Source organism: Opisthocomus hoazin, chromosome 4, assembly GCF_030867145.1.
Source record: "Opisthocomus hoazin isolate bOpiHoa1 chromosome 4, bOpiHoa1.hap1, whole genome shotgun sequence".
Classification (NCBI taxonomy): domain Eukaryota; kingdom Metazoa; phylum Chordata; class Aves; order Opisthocomiformes; family Opisthocomidae; genus Opisthocomus; species Opisthocomus hoazin.
Window position 1 is genome coordinate 41,133,040 of NC_134417.1, and position 22,246 is coordinate 41,155,285.

The 22,246-nt window shown below is 44.6% G+C and overlaps 1 protein-coding gene across 5 annotated transcripts in view; it reads right to left on the reverse strand.

The window, feature by feature from the left end:
- AOAH (acyloxyacyl hydrolase) overlaps window positions 1-22,246 on the reverse strand; it is a 95,327-nt gene that overhangs the window by 25,845 nt on the left and 47,236 nt on the right. For all 5 annotated transcript variants that reach the window (XM_075418679.1, XM_075418678.1, XM_075418681.1 and 2 more), the window contains 8 exons: window positions 18,860-18,930; window positions 15,425-15,485; window positions 14,844-14,914; window positions 13,540-13,588; window positions 13,054-13,102; window positions 11,754-11,848; window positions 4,530-4,621; window positions 2,056-2,138 (listed from right to left, as the gene is read on the reverse strand). In XM_075418679.1, the coding sequence (XP_075274794.1) occupies window positions 2,056-2,138; window positions 4,530-4,621; window positions 11,754-11,848; window positions 13,054-13,102; window positions 13,540-13,588; window positions 14,844-14,914; window positions 15,425-15,485; window positions 18,860-18,930 (571 nt within the window). The remainder of the gene's footprint in view (window positions 1-2,055; window positions 2,139-4,529; window positions 4,622-11,753; window positions 11,849-13,053; window positions 13,103-13,539; window positions 13,589-14,843; window positions 14,915-15,424; window positions 15,486-18,859; window positions 18,931-22,246) is intronic.

A 22,246-nucleotide genomic window follows, 5' to 3' on the forward strand; every position in this document is an offset into this window, starting at 1 on the left:
ATAAATGAGAAAACCCATAGACACCATCTAGTTAGGCCATTTTTTCATTTTCTTGCCAGAAAGCACATCTGGGGGACTGCAATAATGGAAGCCACCAACTTTAGTGCCCTGCGACTTACAGATGAGAAAGTCAGAAGCGCGCGACCCGTGACACCAAACACATTGTAAAACACTTGTGCAGAAGACCCAAAGCCTCAGAAACACCATGCATGCCACAGGTAGGAGGAAGGCGTATGACAGGCATTGCCAGTGGCGTAAGTGCTGGCACCAGAAGGTGGTGAAACTAGGTGAAAATGACCACCTGAGTCTGGAAGTGATCCTCGCACCACGCGAGCTGTCTGGGCAACATCTTCTGCCCACTAAGATCTATGGCTGTTGGAGCTGGGGAGCTGGGACAGACCCTTTCTGATCATAAATCTGGCAGGAAATCCCAAGCATTAAGCAAGTTTCTAAGTAGCACTAGGGGTAGCAGTGGCCCTCACTCACAGCCCACATACCTCACCTGTCACAGAGGAAAAGCATCCCATAAAGCCAAATTATCTACCTGAGGAGAATAAATTTTCCCAAGCTTCTTCAGACAGTTTTCCGAAGCATGAAAATTAGTTAAATACAATACAAACACAAAGTGATAATCACAGAACAATAAAATATATTTTAAACCTGCTGTTGGAAACATCACCTAATCCAACACACAAAAGCTATCATCGTAAATCTTAATTTCTAAGTGAGATTACTTAACCCTTCATAAAACCCCTTTGACAAATTTAAGCAAACTCTGTCTTGAAATAACTCAGGGTTTCTTTCTTACCCTCACTTCTCCATTTTGAGGGCTATTCTAGGTTTTCACTCTTTGATAGTCACCTTTTTTTAAATTTACACTACAGAGGTAGTATTAATTAATAATTAATTTATTTTCTGCAGTTGATCTCATTGCTATTCCCAAGACCATCTAAATTATTCCTGTGTGAGGATGTGGCCCACTTCAGGATGGTTAATACTTTTCAATTCTGCATTGTTCACAGATGCCATCAAGCATGCACCTTGGTCTTTGCTCTAAGGTCACCACTCCAAATGTTAAGCAGCGTTAGGCTCAGGAGAGATGCATGAGGGACACAGCTCCTCTCTCCAACCCACTGGTCTTCCCTGCTTAGCTGGTTCTCTACTGACCTCTTATTTCTTGTATTAATCTTCCTCTTCTTCACTGTACACAAACATTTCCTCTGAGGTACCACGCAAGACACTTTCCTTAATTCTAGGTATATTAGGTCTGCTGCATATACTCTTGGCAACATAGGATGTTCTTTCATAGACAGATGATGTTAACCCACCCTCAAAAAAAGTAATTAATCAATTAAAACTTAACAGTGATAAGTTTTGTCCCAATTTTGGTTTACCTGTATGTCCTTGATTTCTCCTTTAAAATCTGTTCTAAGAGCACATTATGATGCCTGCACCATTGACCCCCCCAGTTTTGCAAGAGGACTGGTATTCGCTGGTCTCCAGCTCCAAAGGATGTCACAGGATGTCACGGACACCCCTGCTACGAGACTGGTTGCTGTTTTGTCCCTGCTCTGCCTGCTGGTGTGGCAGCCCTGTGAGCCCCTGTGCTACTGGGGGGGTGCAGCGTAGGGCCTTTCTGGCACCCCCCATGGCAGTGCAGAGCAGGGGCGTGCAAGCAAGTGGGGACCACCCCACAGCCTCTGGAGGAGATGGAGGGCAGACCTTTTAGCTCCATCACTACTAGCGACACCCCTCTAAATCCCCCCCTTTTGGTCATGGCCAAAAAAAACCCCTGTGGAGTTACAGTGGGGTAGACTGTTTTTTAGCCCAGTGGAAATTCTTAGTACATGGATAAAAGTGATCAAGCCACACACCTCCCTACTCAGAGCCAGAAGAAAAGACGTGGAGTTAAATAAGTGCTGTCCTCTATTTTTCCACAAGAAATGCACACAATTAGGAAGAGGTTCCTCTTTGTTTCTGAAAGATGTTCATTAATGCAGCATCAAGTATTAGACCAGTAAGGTTAAAAAAAAAAGGCAAAAAACCTTAACATACCATTTTGGGAAATGTTCTGTAAGTCTCTGTGATTACAGCGATTTCTCTTGCGTAAACGTAGATACAGAGAGTCTGTCCAGCCTCTGAAACATATTGAGAAAATGTAAGCCACTGAACTCATACAATACTGATGAAAACACAGCTGATATCAAAAATGAAGTAAGTTCTTGTCTCTGAACAACTCTTGCCCCTGTTATGTACATACTTCTATTTCACCATCTCTCTTTTTCTGTAGTCATAAATCTTTTTCATCTTGAACAGGGTGGCCTAAAACAGAAGCCTCTCAGAAACCATAAATTGATGGACAGTTTCTCTGGAATTGTTCCATCCAGGATGCTTTTATCCAGACAAGGTATTTAAAAACCTTTTTGGTATACATCATTTATCAAAACAATCCTGCTGATTGTTCACTAGTTGACTTTTCAATTGGTTGTTATGGAACAATAAATAAAAGCAAAGAAATATTGGCAGGGCATTCATTTGCCAATGCCATAAATCTTGGACGGATTGATCTGAAAACAGGTTATGTATGTTTGTGACTAGTTTTCTCCTTTACTTTGCACTATTGAGAGAAATGGAAATGCAAATGAAAAGGATAACAGAGAAGCTGATGAAAAGACCACATGCCCAGCCACAAGTACATGGCCATCTCTACTGGGGCTGCTGATTTTGTGTTTGAACTTAGACACTGATAGAGTCAGATAACTTAAATGCCACGGTTTAAGAACAGCAAATGTAGATGAATGCAGAGAAACAGAAGACAACAACAAGTCTTGAAACCAGCAATAAAAGTAACCGTCTACACAGAAATGCATGATAACATCAGCCAGTCACCATGCAACGGGCTACTCAAGAAACGCCCAAGCTCGTCGGGTTTCAGCATAGCAGGTGAGTGGACGAGGAGAAGCAAACAGACCTTCTCGGTCAGGGGGTATTAGTTAAACAGCGTGCCCCTGTTCACCCATCATGGGGTGGGAAAGATGGGCACGGACCGCATCAGTTTGTCTCTCTATTTCTTCAGGCTCAGAGTAAACGGGAACCTCCCACTGCGCATTGCCTGTCAGTCTCCGCCATGCTTTGTCATTGTGGTGTGGGATATTGTGCTACTTCTCTTACAAATGCCTTGAAGTCCCAAACAGTCCTCTTTTTTTTATAGTTCTAGATGTGGAATAGACTGAAAAACTGAACACTGAACCAAGGCCTATCACTGATAACTACAGGGTCCATACTAAGCTTTTACCACTTGTGATCTTCAGATTCTTTGCAGCCCAGTTAAATACTGTCTATTGAGTAGCTGGACATTGCAATATATTTTTAAAGGCTGGTTTTTCTGCTGACTCTGAAAGAGGAGGCTGCATAGATCTTCTCTGTTGGCTTGTCAAGTGGCATACCTCCTTAAAGCACACACTGTGTGAATGCAGCTGAGGCTGGGAGCCTGGTTTTTGCACAGGGAGAAGAAAGGAAGCAAAAAGTACAAGTGTGTGGTGCTACAGATATTCTTCCTAGAAAAGAATATGTTCTGCCAACATTTTAACTCTGTTGGTAGAGAGACCCTTTAAGCTTGACTCATGCCTAGTTTGGCATTTCACAGTATTCATGACCTATCTCAGACATATAAAATAAAAACTATCTGAAACTCCAGCCTGACCAGGCACTGCTGATGATTGCATCCTTCAGTTCTGGCAGCAGTCAAGGGCCTCTTAATGCTGGCCAGAAAGATTATTAACAAAACTATGATTTTTTTTTTTCTACTTCACATTTAAAACTGCAGACATTTCAAGGCATTTTCTTTGTTTGGACTTCATTTTCCTTCCTGGAACTTCATTTCCTTCCTTTCCTTCCTTCCTTCTGACATAGACTTCTTTTTTTCCATCTATCCCTGCGTCCTTGGCCATCCCCATGAGCCAGTGTAACACAGCTCACAGGTGCTTCCAAAGTCTTATTTTGTTACTTGCCTCTGAATGTGGGGGAAAAAAAAGGGAAGAAAGATTGTCCCAAAAAAGGGAACATCACCAAATAACCCTGGGGTTACCATTTATTCCACTGTTTCAGCAGCAAAAAGGAAAAAGGAGGAAGAAAGAAAGAGAAAAAGAACCTAAGAAAAATGAAGGCTGATATTTGTTAGTTTCAGCAATGCTCTCCTTCTCCCTGACCCAGTATTTTGAAAAAAGTGAGTTCGGGGGTTTTTTTGTTTTTGTTTTTTTCTCCTTTTAAATTACAACCTGACCAGCTCTAAAACCTCCCATGAATTTCAGTAAGACTGGGTTAGAGTATGATACATTTTCCATATATTTAAAAGATTTTTAAAAATCCCCAGATCCAGCATCAATCTTGATTTTAGAAAGAGCAGAAGCAGAGCTGACTAGCTTTTTTACCTTCCCTTTCAAGCACTGTTTTGTTTTTTTTTTTTTCTTGCTGTTCTTTGAGGGCCTTTCAGACTTGCTGTGATTTGGCCACCCCACCTGCTGGCTTACCCGATGGTGGAGTTCAGAAATCCAGTGATCTCTGAGAACTGCGGCCAGTCAAGCTCATCAGTGAAAGCCATGGGGAGATTAGCAAACGATTTCTGAAAGAGAAATTTTTGAATCAGCACAGACAAAAAAATCCTTTCAGCAAGCTCAAGCACTTCTTAGCTGGAGCATTAGCCGGACAGCAGCAATTGTAACGATAGCTGTAGCAGTAATTATCTGCACATTTACTTCTGAAGTTGTCACTTGTAAGATGGGCATATCTAGAGATGGAGGAAGCAAAAGTAGAAGAGATATCTGAATCATGTCTCCTAGGACCCTTTAGTTCTGGAAGAGCCCAAAACTCCTCCTGAGGTGGAGCACGTACTGCAGGTGCAGAACACCAATGCGGCAGCTGTTCGCTGCAGCATCCATCCTGTCCAATGTTGGGTCTCCTTGGGCACAGGGAGAGATCACAGAATCATAGAATCATTAAGGTTGGAAAAGACCTTTAAGATCAAGTCCAACCGTGAACCCAACACCACCATGCCTATTAAAACATGTCCCAAAGTGCCACATCTACACTTTTTTTGAACACCTCCAGAGACAGTGACTCCAGCATCTCCCTGGGCAGCCTGTTCCAATGCCTGACCACTCTTTCAGTAAAGAAATTTTTCCTAATTATCAATCTCCACCTCCCCTGACGCAACTTGCGGCCATTTCCTCTCATCCTATCGCTAGTTACCTGGGAGAAGAGACCAACACCTCCCTCACTACAACCTCCTTTAAGATAGTTGTAGAGAGTGATAAGGTCTCCCCTCAGCCTCCTCTTCTCCAGACTAAACAACTCCAGTTCTCTCAGGCATTCCTTATAAGACTTGTTCTCTAGACCCTGTACCAGCCTCGTTGCCCTTCTTTGAACATGCTCCAGCATCTCAATGTGCTTCTTGTAGTGAGGGGCCCAAAACCAAACACAGTACTCGAGGTGTGGCCTCACCAGTGCTGAGCACAGGGGCACGATCACTTCCCTACTCCTGCTGGCCACACTATTCCTGATGCAAGCCAGGATGCCGCTGGCCTTCTTGGCCACCTGGGCACACTGCTGGCTCATGGTCAGCCGGCTGTTGACCAACACCCCCAGGTCCTTTTCCATTGGGCAGCTTTCCAGCCACTCCTCCCCAAGCCTATAGTGTTGCATGGGGTTGTTGCAACCCAAGTGCAGGACCCAGCACTTGGCCTTGTTGAATTTCATACAGTTGGCCTCAGCCCATCAATCCAGCCTGTCCAGATCCCTCTGCAGAGCCTTCCTACCCTTGAGCAGATCAGCACTCCCACACAGCTTGGTGTTATCTGCAAACTTACTGAGGGAGCACTCAATCCCCTCATCCAGACCATTGATAAAGATGTTAAACAAAACTGGACCCAAAACTGAGCCCTAGGGGAACACCACTCGTGACCAACCACCAGCTGGATTTAACTCCATTCACCACCATTCTCTGTGCTCGGCCATTCAGCCAGTTCTTTATCCAGTGAAGAGTACACCCATCCAAATCATGGGCAGCTAGCTTCTCCAGGAGGATGCTGTGGGGCCATGAGAGTGTTCCCAACAGATATGGCAGAGGGATAACGTTGAATTCACTCCAGCAGGATGAACTGCAAGCATCCGACCCCCTAAAAACCTCTGCCTGGTCCTCACTGAAAATTTCAGATATGGCACTGAAGCAGCAGAGTCAGAAAGGCCCCTGAGGATGGCAGGGACCAGGGAGAAAAACACACGGTCTGCCATAACCTTCCCATGCAAATAGATGCAACCTTTACCCTTCTCTGCTTTTGCAAAATCTGTACATGCAAGTAAAGCAGAACAAGGAATTCATTCACTGCTTCCCATCGGCAGGAAGGTGTTCAGCCATCTCCAGCAGAGCAGGGCTCTGTCACGCGTAACGGCTACTTGGGAAGACAAGCACCATCACTCAAAAGTCCCCCTCTTCCCTCTTCTTCCCGCAGCTTTTTATTGCTGAGGATGATGTCATATGGTGTGGAATATCCCTTTGGTCAGCTGGGCTTGGCTGTCCCAGCTGTGTCCCCTCCCAGCTTCTTGTGCACCCACAGCCCACACGCTGGCGGGGCGGTCTGAGGAGCAGCAGTGCTCTGTGTGAGCACTGCTCAGCAGCAACCAAAACATCCCTGTGTTACCAACACTGTTTGCAGCACGAATTCAAAACAGAGCCCCATACGTGTTACTATGAAGAAATTTAGCTCTCTCCCAGCTAAAACCACCACAGACCCTAACACATTTTTTAAGTGGCTGCCTCTGTGAGAGCCTCTACACAGATGCAAGCCATGTTGCACATTCAAAACACAGAGCCCTCTTTGTTTCCTATTTGATTTGTGAACGTGTCAAAAATTGTGAAAGATGAGAAAAATGGCCTCGAGAAATTGCACCACCTCAGAAGGACGAGAACATGGAGTAAATCTTCAGCTTCTAGTCCAGGGTACACTCACAAAGACAAATGCATAAATCTGGGGTGCTCCTACTGAAAAACTGTTGATGAAAAAGGTAATAACCAAAAGAAGGTCAAAACGTAAAATCAGAGAACTTAGAGGCTGGCTTAATCAGTGTAATTTACTGGCTTCATTTTCTTGTAAAGCAATTGTGGGTTTTCCTTAAGCCCTCACTGCTATTAACAGCAAGCAGGTGGATAATTCTTTCTCCAGGAGGGTCAGAGGTAACCGAGGAGCCACAGATGAGCTAAATCTTGTGGTCTCCACCGAGTCCTTGTTCCCACAAAATTACCATTTAGGTGAATGGGAGCTATGCTTGAGTATCTGCCTGTGGGTTTTGACTGTAAGAGGATGGGGAGAGATGCAGGGAAAGGGGAGGAGAGGCGAGAAAAGGGAGGTTGGGGGGGGGTTAGAAATCCTGAAGCCAAGCTCTGAGCAGCCTAATGCACAGCAGATGCCAGTTTAAAGCAAGTAACAGCATATTTGACCTGCTTACAGTGGATCTGCATTAGTTATCAAGGTGAAAATGGGTCGGGCTTAATTATCATTCAGTTGGTTCTTTCTCTCATACATATATATGTGCGTATGTCTTTATGTATATCTGTATATACATACTTTTTTTTTTAAAGACTGGAGGGAACTTCCAGTATTGCCTTCTTCAAATCTGATAGTTATTTGTGCAAACAAGCACTTCATCCAAGGGCACAGCTATGAGCAGAAGCAGAGGGGTACAATATGGCTCGGCCATTTGCAATATTTGCCTCCTTGTAGCTTTGCATTAAAGGTGACAGAAATATTGAAATAAATCACTTACCGTAGAACAAACTATAGATATGATGTCTTATAAGTCACAGCATATGAGTATAAAGAGAGACCCAAAATGATTAAATATCCTTAAAACAAATCCTTCTATGACCAATTGTCTTACTATTTCCTGTTAGCACTCCAAAATAATATATCCATTGGACAAGTCCCAATAATTTTTAACTGTTTTTTTCCCCTGCAAGCTTATCTTCAATATGAATTAGCCAGAACCTAATTGAGTTGCAAATTGGTTTGGAAAGGAACATTTGAGTCCAGAATTATAGTTGCGTTTGAAAGCTGTATATACGTTTAGCATTGACACTGCTCCAGCAAAGCACTTAAAGCCAGACTTTTGAGGATATTTCAGGACTGAAGGGTGAAGATGAATAGTTAATGGAAATTTCAGAAGAATGCTAGACCTTGAACTCTGCAGGGATGGATTTTGGAAAGCGTGGTCTAACAGACTTCTTTTCACTTAGTCTCAGATGCAAATGTGTCCCTCTCGAGAGGTGGATCTATGTTGACTTCTAGCTTAAAACTCCTCTGAGCACAGCCTTGTTTAAATGCCATTCTCTAGACTATTCTGGCTGCGAAACCATGCTTCAGCCTACGTGCCAGATTTTAGCAGAGAATCATTAGGAAGTTATTCCAGCCTAGCTTCAAATGCCGTATTTGAGCCTCAAATGCTCTAGATGCATCTCCTTTTGAAGGAACGTCCTCACCTCCTAGGTGTGTCCTACCTTGAAGTACACCTCCCTGAACCCTCCCGCTTCCCTCGCACCAGGCAAGCCACGGCTGATGCTGAATGCACACACACCAAGCTGCGCTGGACCAAGCTGGCTTAAATGGAAGGATGCTCAGGGTTGCTATGGCAAGAGATTTGCAAAATCAGGACACAAAAGGGCATTGGAAGTATAACACTCGCATAAGCCTTTAGAAATGCCAGCTGCAGAAATCCTGAAAGCACTGAAGTATCCCTTAATTTGCAGGGGAATTGGGTATTTGTTTTTATACTGACTTTAACAGCTTTCAAATCCTCAGGACAGCATTAAGTACAACAGACAACTTTCTAATTCTAAGTACACAAATAAGTAAACCTCAGAGCTCTTGAGGAAGGAACAGCCTATCTTTTTAAAAACCATGTGTGGCATTTCTACTCTGTAAAACTGCAAGGGACATGGGTTTGAAATTAGCAAATCTAGTACCTTATTTCCCCCAAAATGCAGCATCTTAGTCATCGCAATACTGGCTGGGAGAAACTTGCCTGCAGTTCACTGGATTTAGAGGGAAGCTAGAGAATATTGTTAATAAGATTTTCACAGATCAAACTCCTGTTTTTCTTAGTGGTGCAAAAAAAGAAGTCAGTGGGATAAGTGTTTGGGACATCTTGCACCCACGTTTAAAGAAATGCTGAATTCTTTTAATTGGAAATATATAGTATGAAGCAGTTACTTTAATGAAACCTGAGAACCCCTTGAGTTTGTGGGCAAATAGATATTTACTGGATTACAGATAGACATGGGATTTTTTTTGCTCTTTATTCAGCATGAAATAGCGATCCAAGAGTTTTAAAATGCATCTTCCTAGAAAGGATATAATTTCCAGCACATTTATAAATATAGTGCTTTTATCTCCAGATAAAATTGTCTCTAAAATGAGATTTGAAACTAAGCTTCTATCCCAGACATATAACAGAAAAATGCTGCATTTAGTAGCTATTTGGAAGTCAATTGTAAGCAGATGGACAGAGCAGCAGGAGCACAATATCCATCGCTAGACACATCAGTGTTTTCAACATTAGCTATCTGCAAAAACCATCCAGCTCAAAAACACCCCCCACTATTTCTTCTGCTTTGAAAAACGTCATAAAGTATATGTCCACTGCATTACAATTCATTTTTCATGTCCAAATTTTCAGGTCAAAGGAATGAACATTCAGCTCAATTCTTGCTGAACCTTTTCAAAGAAGAAAAGCTTGGCAAACCCAAAACCTACTGACAAGCAGAAAGACAAAATAAAGTTGACTGATCCCCATCTTACAGCTGTATAATTCTCCTCCTGTAACTGCACTCTGGGTGTCTGGGGATTTACGGGAGCGATGGCAGGTTAAGAACAGAGCCACGTGCTCGGCTGCCTCTGCAGCAACATGCAGGCAGGTGTCCTCAGTGATGGTCCCAACACCATTTGCTCTGTGTTGCTGCACCTCAGCTAGACCCCTGACTTTGGGACTCAGCAGTACTAACCTGAAGCCACCCTTTCTGTAAAGGAACACAGCCCACTTCTCCCTTTCCAACCAGTCCTTGATCTTGCCCACACGCTGGCCAGGTGGACTTGAGCACTGAAAGCATGTATTTGTTGGGCCTTACACAGAGAGCACCAGTTCCCTTCCCGTGCAAGTTGCTCTACACCCATCAGATAGTCACAAGGTGCCATCAAGGCTCACTTTATAATTTGCACTCCAGCTCCTTACCTTGAAGCTTCTGCCTCTGCATGCCATTACCAGCCCTCGACCCACCCAGCTAGGGGACCAGCAATCTTCAAGCAAGAGAAATGCTTTCTAAACCTTCATTACAGTGACAATAAAATGCTGACATAGTCTAAAACGATACTTGCCTACACGGCTCTGCTACCAGCATTACTGCCAGAATCATCATCACCATCAGTATTATTACCATCTTTATTAGACAAGATAATCTCAATTATCATTAGTGCTAATTTATTATGCTCACCATCAGCTCTGTCATCAGTGTCATTCGTCTAATCATTGCTCATAAACGTTTAACAAAGAAAAACAACGGCTAATCTCCAACATTTAAATCCGCTCAGCTCCGTGAGCACAAGTGTGAAAACACTCAAAACTCTCAGACCTCCAACAGCACTGTAACTACTGACATTTTGGACTAAGCATTGCTCTCCAGAAAATGTCCAAACCCTTCTTCCACAGAGGCCAATGGAGGAGTAGCAGGTTTTCACCAGGGAAGGTGGGCAATGACGATCTATCTGCTCACCCCCATGCAACAGACCCTTGCGCAGAGAACAGTCTTCCCTGGCTAGAGAGTGACACCGGCTTGGGATAGGAAACAGCAGCAAAGGAGAGGAGCGTACCTGCACGTTTATCTCCACCCCCACAATTGCAGTTTGCTGTAATGATCTTTTCCCCCCAATTATTTCATTCCACGACACTGAGCTGCAACAGCTGAGGCTCAGCGTAATTCACAGACAGGTGCGTTTTGCGGTTGTTTGAAAATGGGAAATGCTGGGATACTGCCCAAAGACAGACATCAGTGTGATAGTGATATTTTATGGCCACTACAGAAACTCTTCCCTTTAGGGGATGAAGAGTTTCCCTATAAGTCCATTATAAACCCTTGGATGACCCTCGAACAGCTGCAGATGTACTCGTTCAAAGCCTCAGAGCCTGAATGCTGGCGTTACTAGACCTATTTCCCACACACCACAGGTGAGGAAAAACAATCGAGGACACATAATTTCAAAGCCAGATGCCTAAAACAGAAGTTGCCGGGCTGTCAGCAGGGTGACTTCTGCAACACGAGCACAGCAGGCAAGGAGCCGTACCAATAAGCCCGCTATCAGCAGGACTCATACCACAGACAGCACGTGCCTCCTTGAACCGCAGGAACGTGTGTGGAAAGCCAGATGTCCTGGTTTGTGTCTCTGGCACAGCACCGGGCCACCGAAGCCAAACTCTTTCCTGACCCAATTGCACAGATGTCGAGGGAGCGGCGGTAGCGCAGGTCTATGCTTTTTTATCTTCGGAAGAGCAGCTGTGGGAGGGCACTGACACCCGTGAGACCACGACGATAAATTCCAGTGCAACAAGAGGCATTTTGTGCTTGTTCCCCTTTGGCAACCCGCGGCTCAGGGGAGAAAGCAAACGGCAACCCGCAGCGGAGCGGTTTGGGCAACCCGAACACGATTCCTCACCGGTGACATCTGCGTGACGGTCATCCACTCGGGAGGGATGTGGAAGTGAGCGCCGGCCGAGTCTCCCAGCAGCACGACCCCTTGCGAGTCTGCACCTAATTAATGCATTTTATTAGTCTCAAGAGCAGAAAGAGCAAACTGAAACAGAGCACAGAGAGCGATGCTTGACGAAGAACAGCAATGGCACCGGGTGACTGGCTACACCACTCTTCACGTGGCTGAAATGTTCAGCCCCTCCAATGTGATTTTCACTCCATCTGTAGCAAAAACTGGCTATCAGGCACGTGCCAACAACCCTGGAGAAACAATGGGGGACGGGGTGTGTAAAACAGGGAGAGATCTTGCTAATCAGAAATAATCCCTGTTGTCTTCAAGGCTGGATGTGTTATTTCAGCAGAGGCTCTGCTGTGCAACCAACATTTATTTTTACTACCCATAGAATATGTATTAAAAAGTACTTAAACATTTAGGGAAATCATAATACTCAAGAAACTGCTCTAAGCTCCTTGTAACAGAACTGGGTGGTGGATGTGCTACTCATACGAGTACTTCTGGAACAAGCTGGCTGGTTTATACTTAACGTTACTTAGCATTTGTAGATTGCCTTTCATCTAAGAAACGTTGAAAAGTCTTGCCAGGCAATGGTTCATCCCCAGGATGCTGATTTAAATGCAAGGCAAGGTTGGACTAGATGACCCACAGAGGTCCCTTCCAACCCCTAACATTCTGTGATTCTGGGATTCTGTGTGAGCAGCAACTGCAGTCACGGCTGTTTAGCAGGGGTGGTGTTTGTGCGTATGTGTGTACACAGACACCCGCACCACGGTCAGGGAGATCAGCCGATGCCATCGCTTCCCCGCTTTAAGGCCTTCTCCAGAAAAGTACCAGCATGATCGCCGGTATTCACAGCAATGGGTCAAACTGGCCAAATGCGGACATTAAACTGCTCTCCTGAATCCCAAGGCCATACCTCTGGGTTGGGCTTCAGGCACCACAGAAGACGCAGAGGCAACATCTCCGTTTGCTGTTGTCCCTGATCTATGTATCTCAACTGAATAACGGTGCTTGGCTTTTAACAGGAGATTACCAGCAGCCTGTGCTTGTCCTGTTTCACCTTTGCCCATCCTCAAGACGGAAAAAAAAAAAAAATAAAAAGATTTTTTTGCCATTTTGTCTTTCTCATGAACTTGTAAAGCCCGTTGTCTTTCCCCTACATTGGCAATGATCATGAAAATATTGAACTATTTATGAAATGAATACAAAAGACACACTGTGCCTTGTATTGACTGCAAAGATTTACCTTGGCAGAATTTCTTCTCGTAGGGAATTCCGTCTTTTGGATCCACACCCTGTTGGAGGAGAGAAGGGGCAGATGATGGTATCTACCTAGTGCCTGAAAAATGGCAGCGCAAACAGAGGCTGAGAATTCAGTTTTTATTGAATGTTTGCCTACAGAAAGCACTGCATCATGATAATGATGCTTTCCATTACATTATTTTAATAAGTATATGTACATTTCAATTAATTATAATAACCATAATTTAAATAGTCATAAGCATCTATAAACAAACTTCACTCCTAACTGCTTCGCCTGTGTTTCCTTAGCTTTTAATAAATACAGCTTTAATACTTGGAATACCAAAGGCAGCAAATAATTAGGAGTAATCCTAATCAGTTAATAAACCAGAATAAATAAAAAATAAACATTTGCAGACTAATTTAAAGGGAGGAAAAAAGAGAAGGAGCAATCAGGAAGGAAGTATAAGGTGTAACTTCATTTACTTACCCATATGCCATTGCAGTTAGAGTCACTTTTCACATCCCAGTTCTCCGGACTGAAACAAAGTTATGAGATAAACAAGATATTACAAGAGCTACAGCACATACAGTGTCACAGAAAATAAAGCAAGGGGGGTTTTGAAGAAATCAGATCCTTTCTGCCATTTTTCATTAAGAATATGAAATAATTAGAAGTTCTTTTCTGCACAGAAGGGTGGTTTCTTCCCCCTTTTGAATCCAGGAGAGGCAGTTTTCCTAACAAAATGAAATATGAATTAAAAGTTAATACTGGAAACTGCTGAATGAAACTTACCCTTTTAGTCTGCGTATTCACTTAGGTTAAGGGAACGGGGATGATTTTTGCAGAAGACGGACTCTTTTCCCCTGCCCTTTTCTTTGCTTTGAAGTTTGCACTGAACTCCCCCAAGCCCCCAACTCCAGATTCAGTGCGGGGTGATGAGGGTTTGCTCTGGCCCATAACAGGGTATAATTAGCTCAGGCCTCCTTGACAGGGAGACTCCCTCTATTCAGCCTGGCACTGCACATGGACTCTGGGAGCCCAAGTCTGCTAATGCAGGTGTGCTGCCCGGGCTGACGGCACACGGTTCTTCCCAGCCCACACCCTTAAACTCAGCTTATCTAGTCACAAGCCTGCTAATGCCTAGGCTGTAAAAACAGTTCTGGTCAGTAACTTCTTAACAAACCCCTGGTAGAGGAGAGCTTGATTTTTGAAAGAGTATTTTGAGCAGGGGGTAAAACAGCAAGAGCGGGGGCCTTGTTCAGGGTCACGCTGTTACGACTGGCTGTGCTCTCCACTTCAGGTGCGCATGGAAGCCCATGCTCAGGCAGCTGGGAGGTACTCACCTAGAAGATATTCACTTAGAAGGGCACGTATTTAGCTCTATGGTTCCACCAACATGAAGGTTGGATGCTGGAGCTCGGCAGGCAGCCATGAACACCACTGCTTTGCCCTCCCACCCTGCTGCTCCCTAAAGCAGGCAAAGCCCGCATTAGCTCAAGCGGCATAAGGCTTGTAAGCCTCAGCGGCTTGGTCTCCCTCCCCGCCTTTGGTCTGACTGACCAATTTTGGCTGCAGATGCTTCAGAGAAAGGAAAGAAACCTGTGAACCACTCCTCAGGCTAATGTGCCCCATCCCTGGTCTCGATCACCCCCTCTCATATTCATCACAGTGAGATCAAGCAGCAGTCAGCTTGACATGCTCTCGTAGAGTACGGCTGAAAACAAATATGGAGCTTGTTCTTCAGGAGGCCACACTTCTTAGGAAGCCTTTAAAATAATTAAAAGCTTTACCGTCTGCCAGGGTACACGGTGTTGTTTTTGTCATTGCAGTCTCTGCCTCGCCAGTGATAGCCCCTCAATGTCTAAAACCAAGAGAAGCATGCAGATAGGATGGTCATTGTTACTCTTGCACTTTTAATTTAAAATATCTAAAATGAGAATCTAAGTCAAGGTGCAGGAATAAAACCCAGGAAATGGGTTGTATTCCAGAGCCCCTTTGCTAAGCTTTAATAAAAGACACCTTGCACACTCTGGTGAAGAAGTAAGACAAGCTGGCAATTCAATTTGGTTTTTTGTATGACTTTTTTTTCACTTCTTGTTAATTCAGTAAACAGACCACTCAGCAGCAGAGCAATTTGCTTCTGCAGGGAGCACAGCTTTATGTGTGCATCCTCCCAGGTGGCATAAATGAATGGTTGTTTTTTCATCCAGAAAAAAAAAATCCATCTTTTACGACAAAAAAGACCTTTCATTCACTTCATTCCTATACCTATTTTCACATGAATGAGTAAGGCTTTCCTGAAAGTAGGAGGAATCCCATAGACTTTCTCATTATCAAAGGATTACTGTATCAAAGGAAAGGCTTTGCTTACCGGGAAAGTACTAAATTTGTCTCCATCAAAATCTTCAAAAGGGAGTTTATTTCTTATGACACTGTAAAAAACAAAAAAAATAAATGCAGTGTTGACATATGGAAAGGAACCTATTCAGGAAGAAAAAAACGTACAGAATAGATACTAGCTGGCATGTCATTCACAGCTCTATATTCAGTTTTAGCTCCGCACTTGTACTTCAGCAAAGTGATTCTGTCCAAAGGAGCAAATTCTGATTTCTTTCAGTGTCTGCTGACTGAGGTCTGGATGAGAGGCTGATGGACTTCCGTAGAGCTGCAATGTCAAACCTTCAGTCTCTAAAAGAAACCAGGACATCGAATCTGTGGTAAAAGTAATTATCATTTTTTGGAAATAAATACGACAGTCAGCCTGGCAGATCTTGCAAATCTGCCAGATACAAAATACTAACGGAAGTCCTTCTACTTGGGAAAGAGCTGAAGAACGGGGCCTCCTGCTGATGGAGACTAACCTCCTCCTTCTGTCAAAAACAAATGGCAAATACCCTTTCTCGTATTCATCCCTCAAGTCTTTACACTGTCTCTCTTTTGTTCAGTCTAGAAGACTTCCAGTTTGCATACCAGGCTGCAGCTACACACACACACACACACTGCTTATTTTATAGGGTAAAAGTGGATTTAATATGAAGAAGGACCATACGCGCTGATTTCACAGGTGGCCTATGCTTTAACTGAGGATCAGAGTCTCATCTGGAAATTTCTGTATCTAGTCCCACAAACTTCTGGCCGTGCTCAAACATATTTGAGAAAATCTATTTTACCTTGATTTGAGCAATGGAGACCTGAGCCCTCAGTGGTCCTGCACAGTGCTGAATTGTATTAACCTTTGAAAATTACATCTTTTATTTTTCCATTGTGACTTTTGCTTCCAGCAACCCTATAGGTTTTAGCAGTACCTGAAGCAGGTATTAAAACGATGGTGTCAGCTCTGTGCCCCTTCCTTTTCAGCTTGGACACGTGCTAGCTTCCACATGGTGTTGCCCAAGTGGCACCCCTCTTTGGCTACGGGACACAGCTTAGCTCACTTACACTGAGCAGCCTTTCGTATTTGGCCCAGCAGGCAGCACTCTTTGAATGACATACTAGCCAGACTTTCCTTGGAAAATTTTCTTTCTGAGTTTCTCCAGCCTCTTGAACTCATAAGAGCTGTTGGACCTGTCTCAGAGAGCAATTAGGTGCAATGAGGGTGGATTCCTCAGACTGTATGAGGAATCTTATCTTCAGGATAAGAAAAACATACAGAGGAGACAAGTGACATGGGCTGCTGGTGGGGCTTGTAACTCTTATTCTGTAATCAATAATTTCCATGTTCTGCTTTGGGCTACTTCTTCTCTGCAGTAAAGTTCAGTTGTAAGGAACTGGAACAGACCCAGACCAGCTAAGAGTCCAACTGCCAAAAAGCTTTTTTGTAGCTACAGAAAGAAGAAAGAAAAAACCAAAGAGAGTGAGAGCGCATGAGAGAGAGTCAGAAGAGTTGAACACATTCAATCCAACTTATAATACGCAATTTGATTCCTACTTCCACTGTCTGAACTCACAGAGCTCAAACTCAGATTATTTGTCCTGACTTACATTTCAAAGGCATTTACAAGATGTTTCATGTTAATCAATCTATTCCCAATAAACTCATGATATTTGCAGTTTCAATTAAATGAGCAGAAATAGATGAGCAAGTTAGTCTTGGCAGTCAAATCAGTCAAAATACACTGCTGATGATATTGATTTACTCTTAGATTTGCTTGAGGGCTCCTCCAACTCATTGGACTACATTTGACAAATATGCTTTAGGAGTAATAGCCCAGCTGATGTCCTTGGTCTTTCTCAGAAACTGACTCAAAGTCAGCACTGCCATAAGTTGTTTTTCCTGTCTGCCATCCACCCAGCTTGCTTAAATACCTTGAGATTCTCCTACACTGCAACTGCCACTTAATTCATGTTCCTCACAGAGTTACATAGATCACAGAACCAAAGAATGGTAGCAGTTGGAAGTGACCTCTGTGGATCATCTGGTCCAACCCCCCTGCTGAAGCAGGGTCTCCTACAGCAGGCTGCACAGGACCTTGTCCAGGCAGGTTTTTAATATCTCCAGTGAAGGAGAATCCACAATCCCTCTGGGCAGCCTGTTCCAGTGCTCCATCACCCTCAGAGGGAAGAAGTTCTTCCTCATGTTCCTATGCTTCAGTTTGTGCCTGTTGCCCCTTGTCTTGTCTCTGGGCACCACTGAAAAGAGTCTGGCCCCATCCTCCTGACACCCACCCTTCAGATATTTGTAGGCATTTATAAGGTCCCCTCTCAGGCTAAACAACCCCAGCTCCCTCAGACTTTCCTCATAGGAGAGATGCTCCAGTCCCCTCATCATCCTTGTAGACCTCCACTGGACTCTCTCCAGTAGCTCCTCATCTTTCTTGAGCTAGGGAGCCCAGAACTGGACACAGTACTCCAGATGAGGCCTCACTAGTGCAGAGTAGAGGGGGAGGAGAATCTCCCTTGACCTGCTGGCCACACTCTTCCTAATGCACCCCAGGACCCCATTGGCCTTCTTGGCAGCCAGGGCACACTGCTGGCTCATGGTCAACTTGTCATCCACCAGCACTCCCAGATCCCTCTCCGCAGAGCTGCTCTCCAGCAGGTCCGCCCCGAGCCTGTACTGGTGCATGGGGTTGTTCCTCCCCAGGTGCAGGACCCTACACTTGCCCTTGCTGAACTTCATCAGGTTCCTCTGCGGCCAACTCTCCAGCCTGTCCAGGTCTCGCTGCATGGCAGCACAACCTTCCAGCTTATCCACCACTCCTCCCAGTTTGGTGTCATCAGCAAACTTGCTGAGGGTACACTCTAACTCTTCATCTAGGTCACTGATGAAGAAGTTGAACAAGGCTGGGCCCAGTACTGACCCCTGGGGGACACCACTAGTTACAGGCCTCCAACTAGACTCTGTGTCACTGATGACAACCCCCTGACTTCTGCCATTCAGCCAATTCTCAATTCACCTCACTGTCCACCCATACTAGATGCTGGTAGCCTTCCTGCACTGAGCCACTGGCACCACAACTGAACGAACAAATGAAATGGAGAAGTCTCGTGGGCTCAGGAAATCTCAGGAGAAAATTGGCTCCCTCTTGGAGGAGTCATATCTTTGAGTGTGTTGTATATTTGACCGCTGGGACCCAATAAAATTACACAAAATATTTTAAGTATTGAAAAAATAAAGCAATCCCTCAGAGGACTCTTACTTACCTGAACTCTGTGCAACCTCTCTCTATGGTACCTGGACAGTGGTTTTATGAAGGAAACCAACAGAAGTAAAGTATGGGAAGCATTGTTAAGCTGAGGATGATTCTTCTCCTTTGTAATGTACCATATTCTGTTTCTGGTTAAGGACTGAAAAGTTTATACGTACTACTTCATCTTCTCACACAGGTTAGCCAGAAGAGGAAATGAACATACACTTGAGAACCCCGTGAAGCTCTTCTGCAGGGGAAGAAAATAAAAGAAGATGGATGCATTAGTTCATAGAGGCGGTGTGGCTTGGGATATTCAGTGTCAGTAAAGTCCAGAGCTAAATAATGTATTTTCTGCCTAAAACCATCTGAAAACTCCAGTGACTCCATTAAGGATGCTACATGCCAGAGGATTTAGACCTGACACAGCAGTCAACTTAAGGATTTCACCTGAACATTTATAAACCAACTACTCTTGCTTTCAAAGAGCTGTAAAATAAAAAGGAAGTAAGGAGCTCCTGTGAAACTGTCTCCTCTCATGTACCAAAGTTACTTTTTTTGCTCTTTGTAAAAATTACTGTTCTCATGTTCAGTATATGTGGTGGTATCTGACACAGTGCAAAACTAGTGAAAGCAACACACTGTAGGCCATAAGGTTGGTTTCTGCATGCTCGGGGAGGGGTGGATAAGCTGAAGGTCAAGAACAATCCCAAAGAGAGGAGAAACAGGAGGGTGCGGCATATGCATAGAATGCCCTTGATTTTTAAATGAGATTTTTACCTGGAAATCTCATAACCAGGCTTTATCCTGGCCACACCTGCAAGCCGTAAAACATAGCTGCTGCAGGATAAACTCTTTTAGCATTGGTAGACCAGAACCATGGAACAGTCCAGTTGGGGTCCCAGGCAGAAGCTGAAAGAGACCTTGTGAATTAATGCTGAAGTTGTGGAAAAATTGCAGTGTGTCGGCGATCAACCTCAAAACATGCTGCTAACGTGGCTTCACTGTAAGTTCAGGTGGTCTTTAAACACCGAGGGCATTCAGGTGGTCTATAAAAATGGAGGGCTAGTTGGTGTACAGTGTTCACTAAGGCTGCATTCAGCATGTAAATATGAAGCAGATGAGCAGATGGACATACTCATAACTTTATGCAAAGACACGAAATTGTTTATATTGCCATAGCACTTAAGAGCTCTATCCTTGGACCAACTCCCTTGTGTTACACACATTATACACACAATAAAAAAAAAAAAGATGATCCTTGCCCTAATAAGATTACAACCCAAACCTAACATAAGACAGAAGATAAATGTTGGATACAGCTGAGGAGAGGACAGTGAAAGGCTGTTAATCACTGTGAGGTGCAGTAATCCCCGCATATAAAGCTCTGAGTGACAAAGGAGAGCTCTGAGGTGGCCCTGCAGGGCAGCGAGGCAGTGGTGCTGCAGTGCGTAGGACATTGCCCTGCAGCTCCAGGGAAGGCAGGAATGGGTTTGCTTGGACAGGTAACAAGGTATGATGGACATGAGGGTGTCACACTGCCCAGAGCAGGAGGTCAGCCACAGCAATATGTCACGGCCAGGATCTCAATGTGGAGAGGAGGGCTGGGGTAGAGAAGAGGGGATAGAGCCCCTAGTACAAAGATGGTAGCCAACACTTGCACTGGTGGCTGAAGTGACCAAACAGCAAGATGAAGATAAAAAAGAGTGGTACCTTGTGGGGGAGACCTGCAGTGGAGGCAGAGCTGTAACAGTGTACTTTCTGAAGGATGCAACAGAAAAATCAAAGGAAAAAAAAAAGGAGGAAAGTCAAGGAGACAAGAAGCCTGCAATAAAACCCCACCAATCGACTGTCTTCAGCTCTGTCCAACACACTCAAATGAGAAGGCTGGAGTCGCACCAGCTTGGAGGGGGATCATGAGGTGGAGGGGATGTTGGTGGAGTCCAAAGAGAAACCAGAACACAACTGTAGAAAAAGTGGATAGAAATGGCCTAAAGCAGCCAGGAAGTGGAGCCTTTACTTGAGCTGAAAGACCAACCTGGACCCACTGCTGCGGCTCCAGCTGCCCTGTGCTCTTCCCCTTCCCTCCACACTTGTGTGTTCAACCTCCCTGCCAGCCCATCTGCCTCGGGGCTACGTCCTGAAGCACAGCAGGGATGAAGATCTCTTCGCTCTCTGTGTGTGCATTCACATGTATGGCCAGGTAGGCAGAGAGCGAGGGAGGTGTGCAAGCAGCATACCAGCTTTTCTCAAAGAGCTTTGCAAAGCTATGTACATCTTCTGGAAAAAGGAGAGAAACCACTTGCCCCACTTCCCCCGAGTAGGACTAATCCCAGTGCTGCCTAGAAAAGCATTAGAGGCTCTTAGAGTTTTCCATCAGGCTGATTTGCAGTGTCTTCATTTGAGCTGTCGGCTTTTAATTCAGCCTAAGTCACAGCATGCAAAGCCTTTGAAGTTAAAGCATCCTGAGCCGAAAGTGCGCCAGAAAGACAAACTACAGCACTTGCAATAAGTAAATAAATAAATGAAGCCCCCTTTCATCTGTTCACAGGCTGCATTTAAAATCTATCCTTTGCCGTAAGTAGAATAGTATCTTTCCTCCCTTTTTCTCAGCTAGTCATTTGAAAATTATTGCCGACTGGATCTCCATTAGTTTCAAAGGAAGATTGTCCTGCAGCCCCAGAGACTGCCTGACTTTGATGGGAATGGTTGGCATGATGGTGCCCTGGAAGTGGTGTTGGTGATGTTGAGCTGGGCTTTGAGGATCAGCTGCAGCAGCGTCCCAGAGCACAGCAGCCTCTGGCTCCGCAACCTACACGTCCCCACAGCACGGGGGACAGTGAGGTCTGGACGTAATGCTTCGGCTCTGCTTGGGGGTGTGCAGGAGAGCAGCTCACCTGCTCTTTCAGGGTGTCTTGGGCTATTCTCAATAGGCAGCAAGGAGCACAGGGTTAAAAAAAGGGATAATTTTTGCATGTGTAAGCAAGAGAGAGCAACAGCACAGGTGAGCAGGCGTTACAGGGCCCTTCCCAGCAAAGCCAAGCTATGATTGCAGTATGTGTTTTGGGGAGGAGACGGGTTACTTGTCCCTGCATAACATGAGTGGGCGGGCAGGAGACTGGTTCATAGCCCCCCCGCCTTGCATTTTCCTATGGCCTCCCTCTGTGGCTTCCCACTTCTCCCACTGCTGGGCTTTGAGTTGAAGGCACTATGTAATCACGACAGGATTGTATGCATGGTGCTTGCTCTCATCAAAGGCTACAGCCACAACCCTATTCGTCATTGTTTCACTGCTGTTGCTGAAAGATGCCTCTTAGTATCTTCTCTACCCACAAGAAAAGTTTAGCGCTAGAGATGCTCGTCGTGGTTGATCACACCAATATTTTATTCATTGCCTGCTAACATTCCCTAACGACATTTCCGTAATTATTTTAATTGGTTTTACAAAAAAGAATAATAATGAGCCCCTAATGCTTCTTGGTGTTTGGTTTAAGTCAGTCGCTCACAGATGGCTCACTACTTGTAATGAATGGAGACATTTATTAGATTTTTTGGGGTTGTAGCCA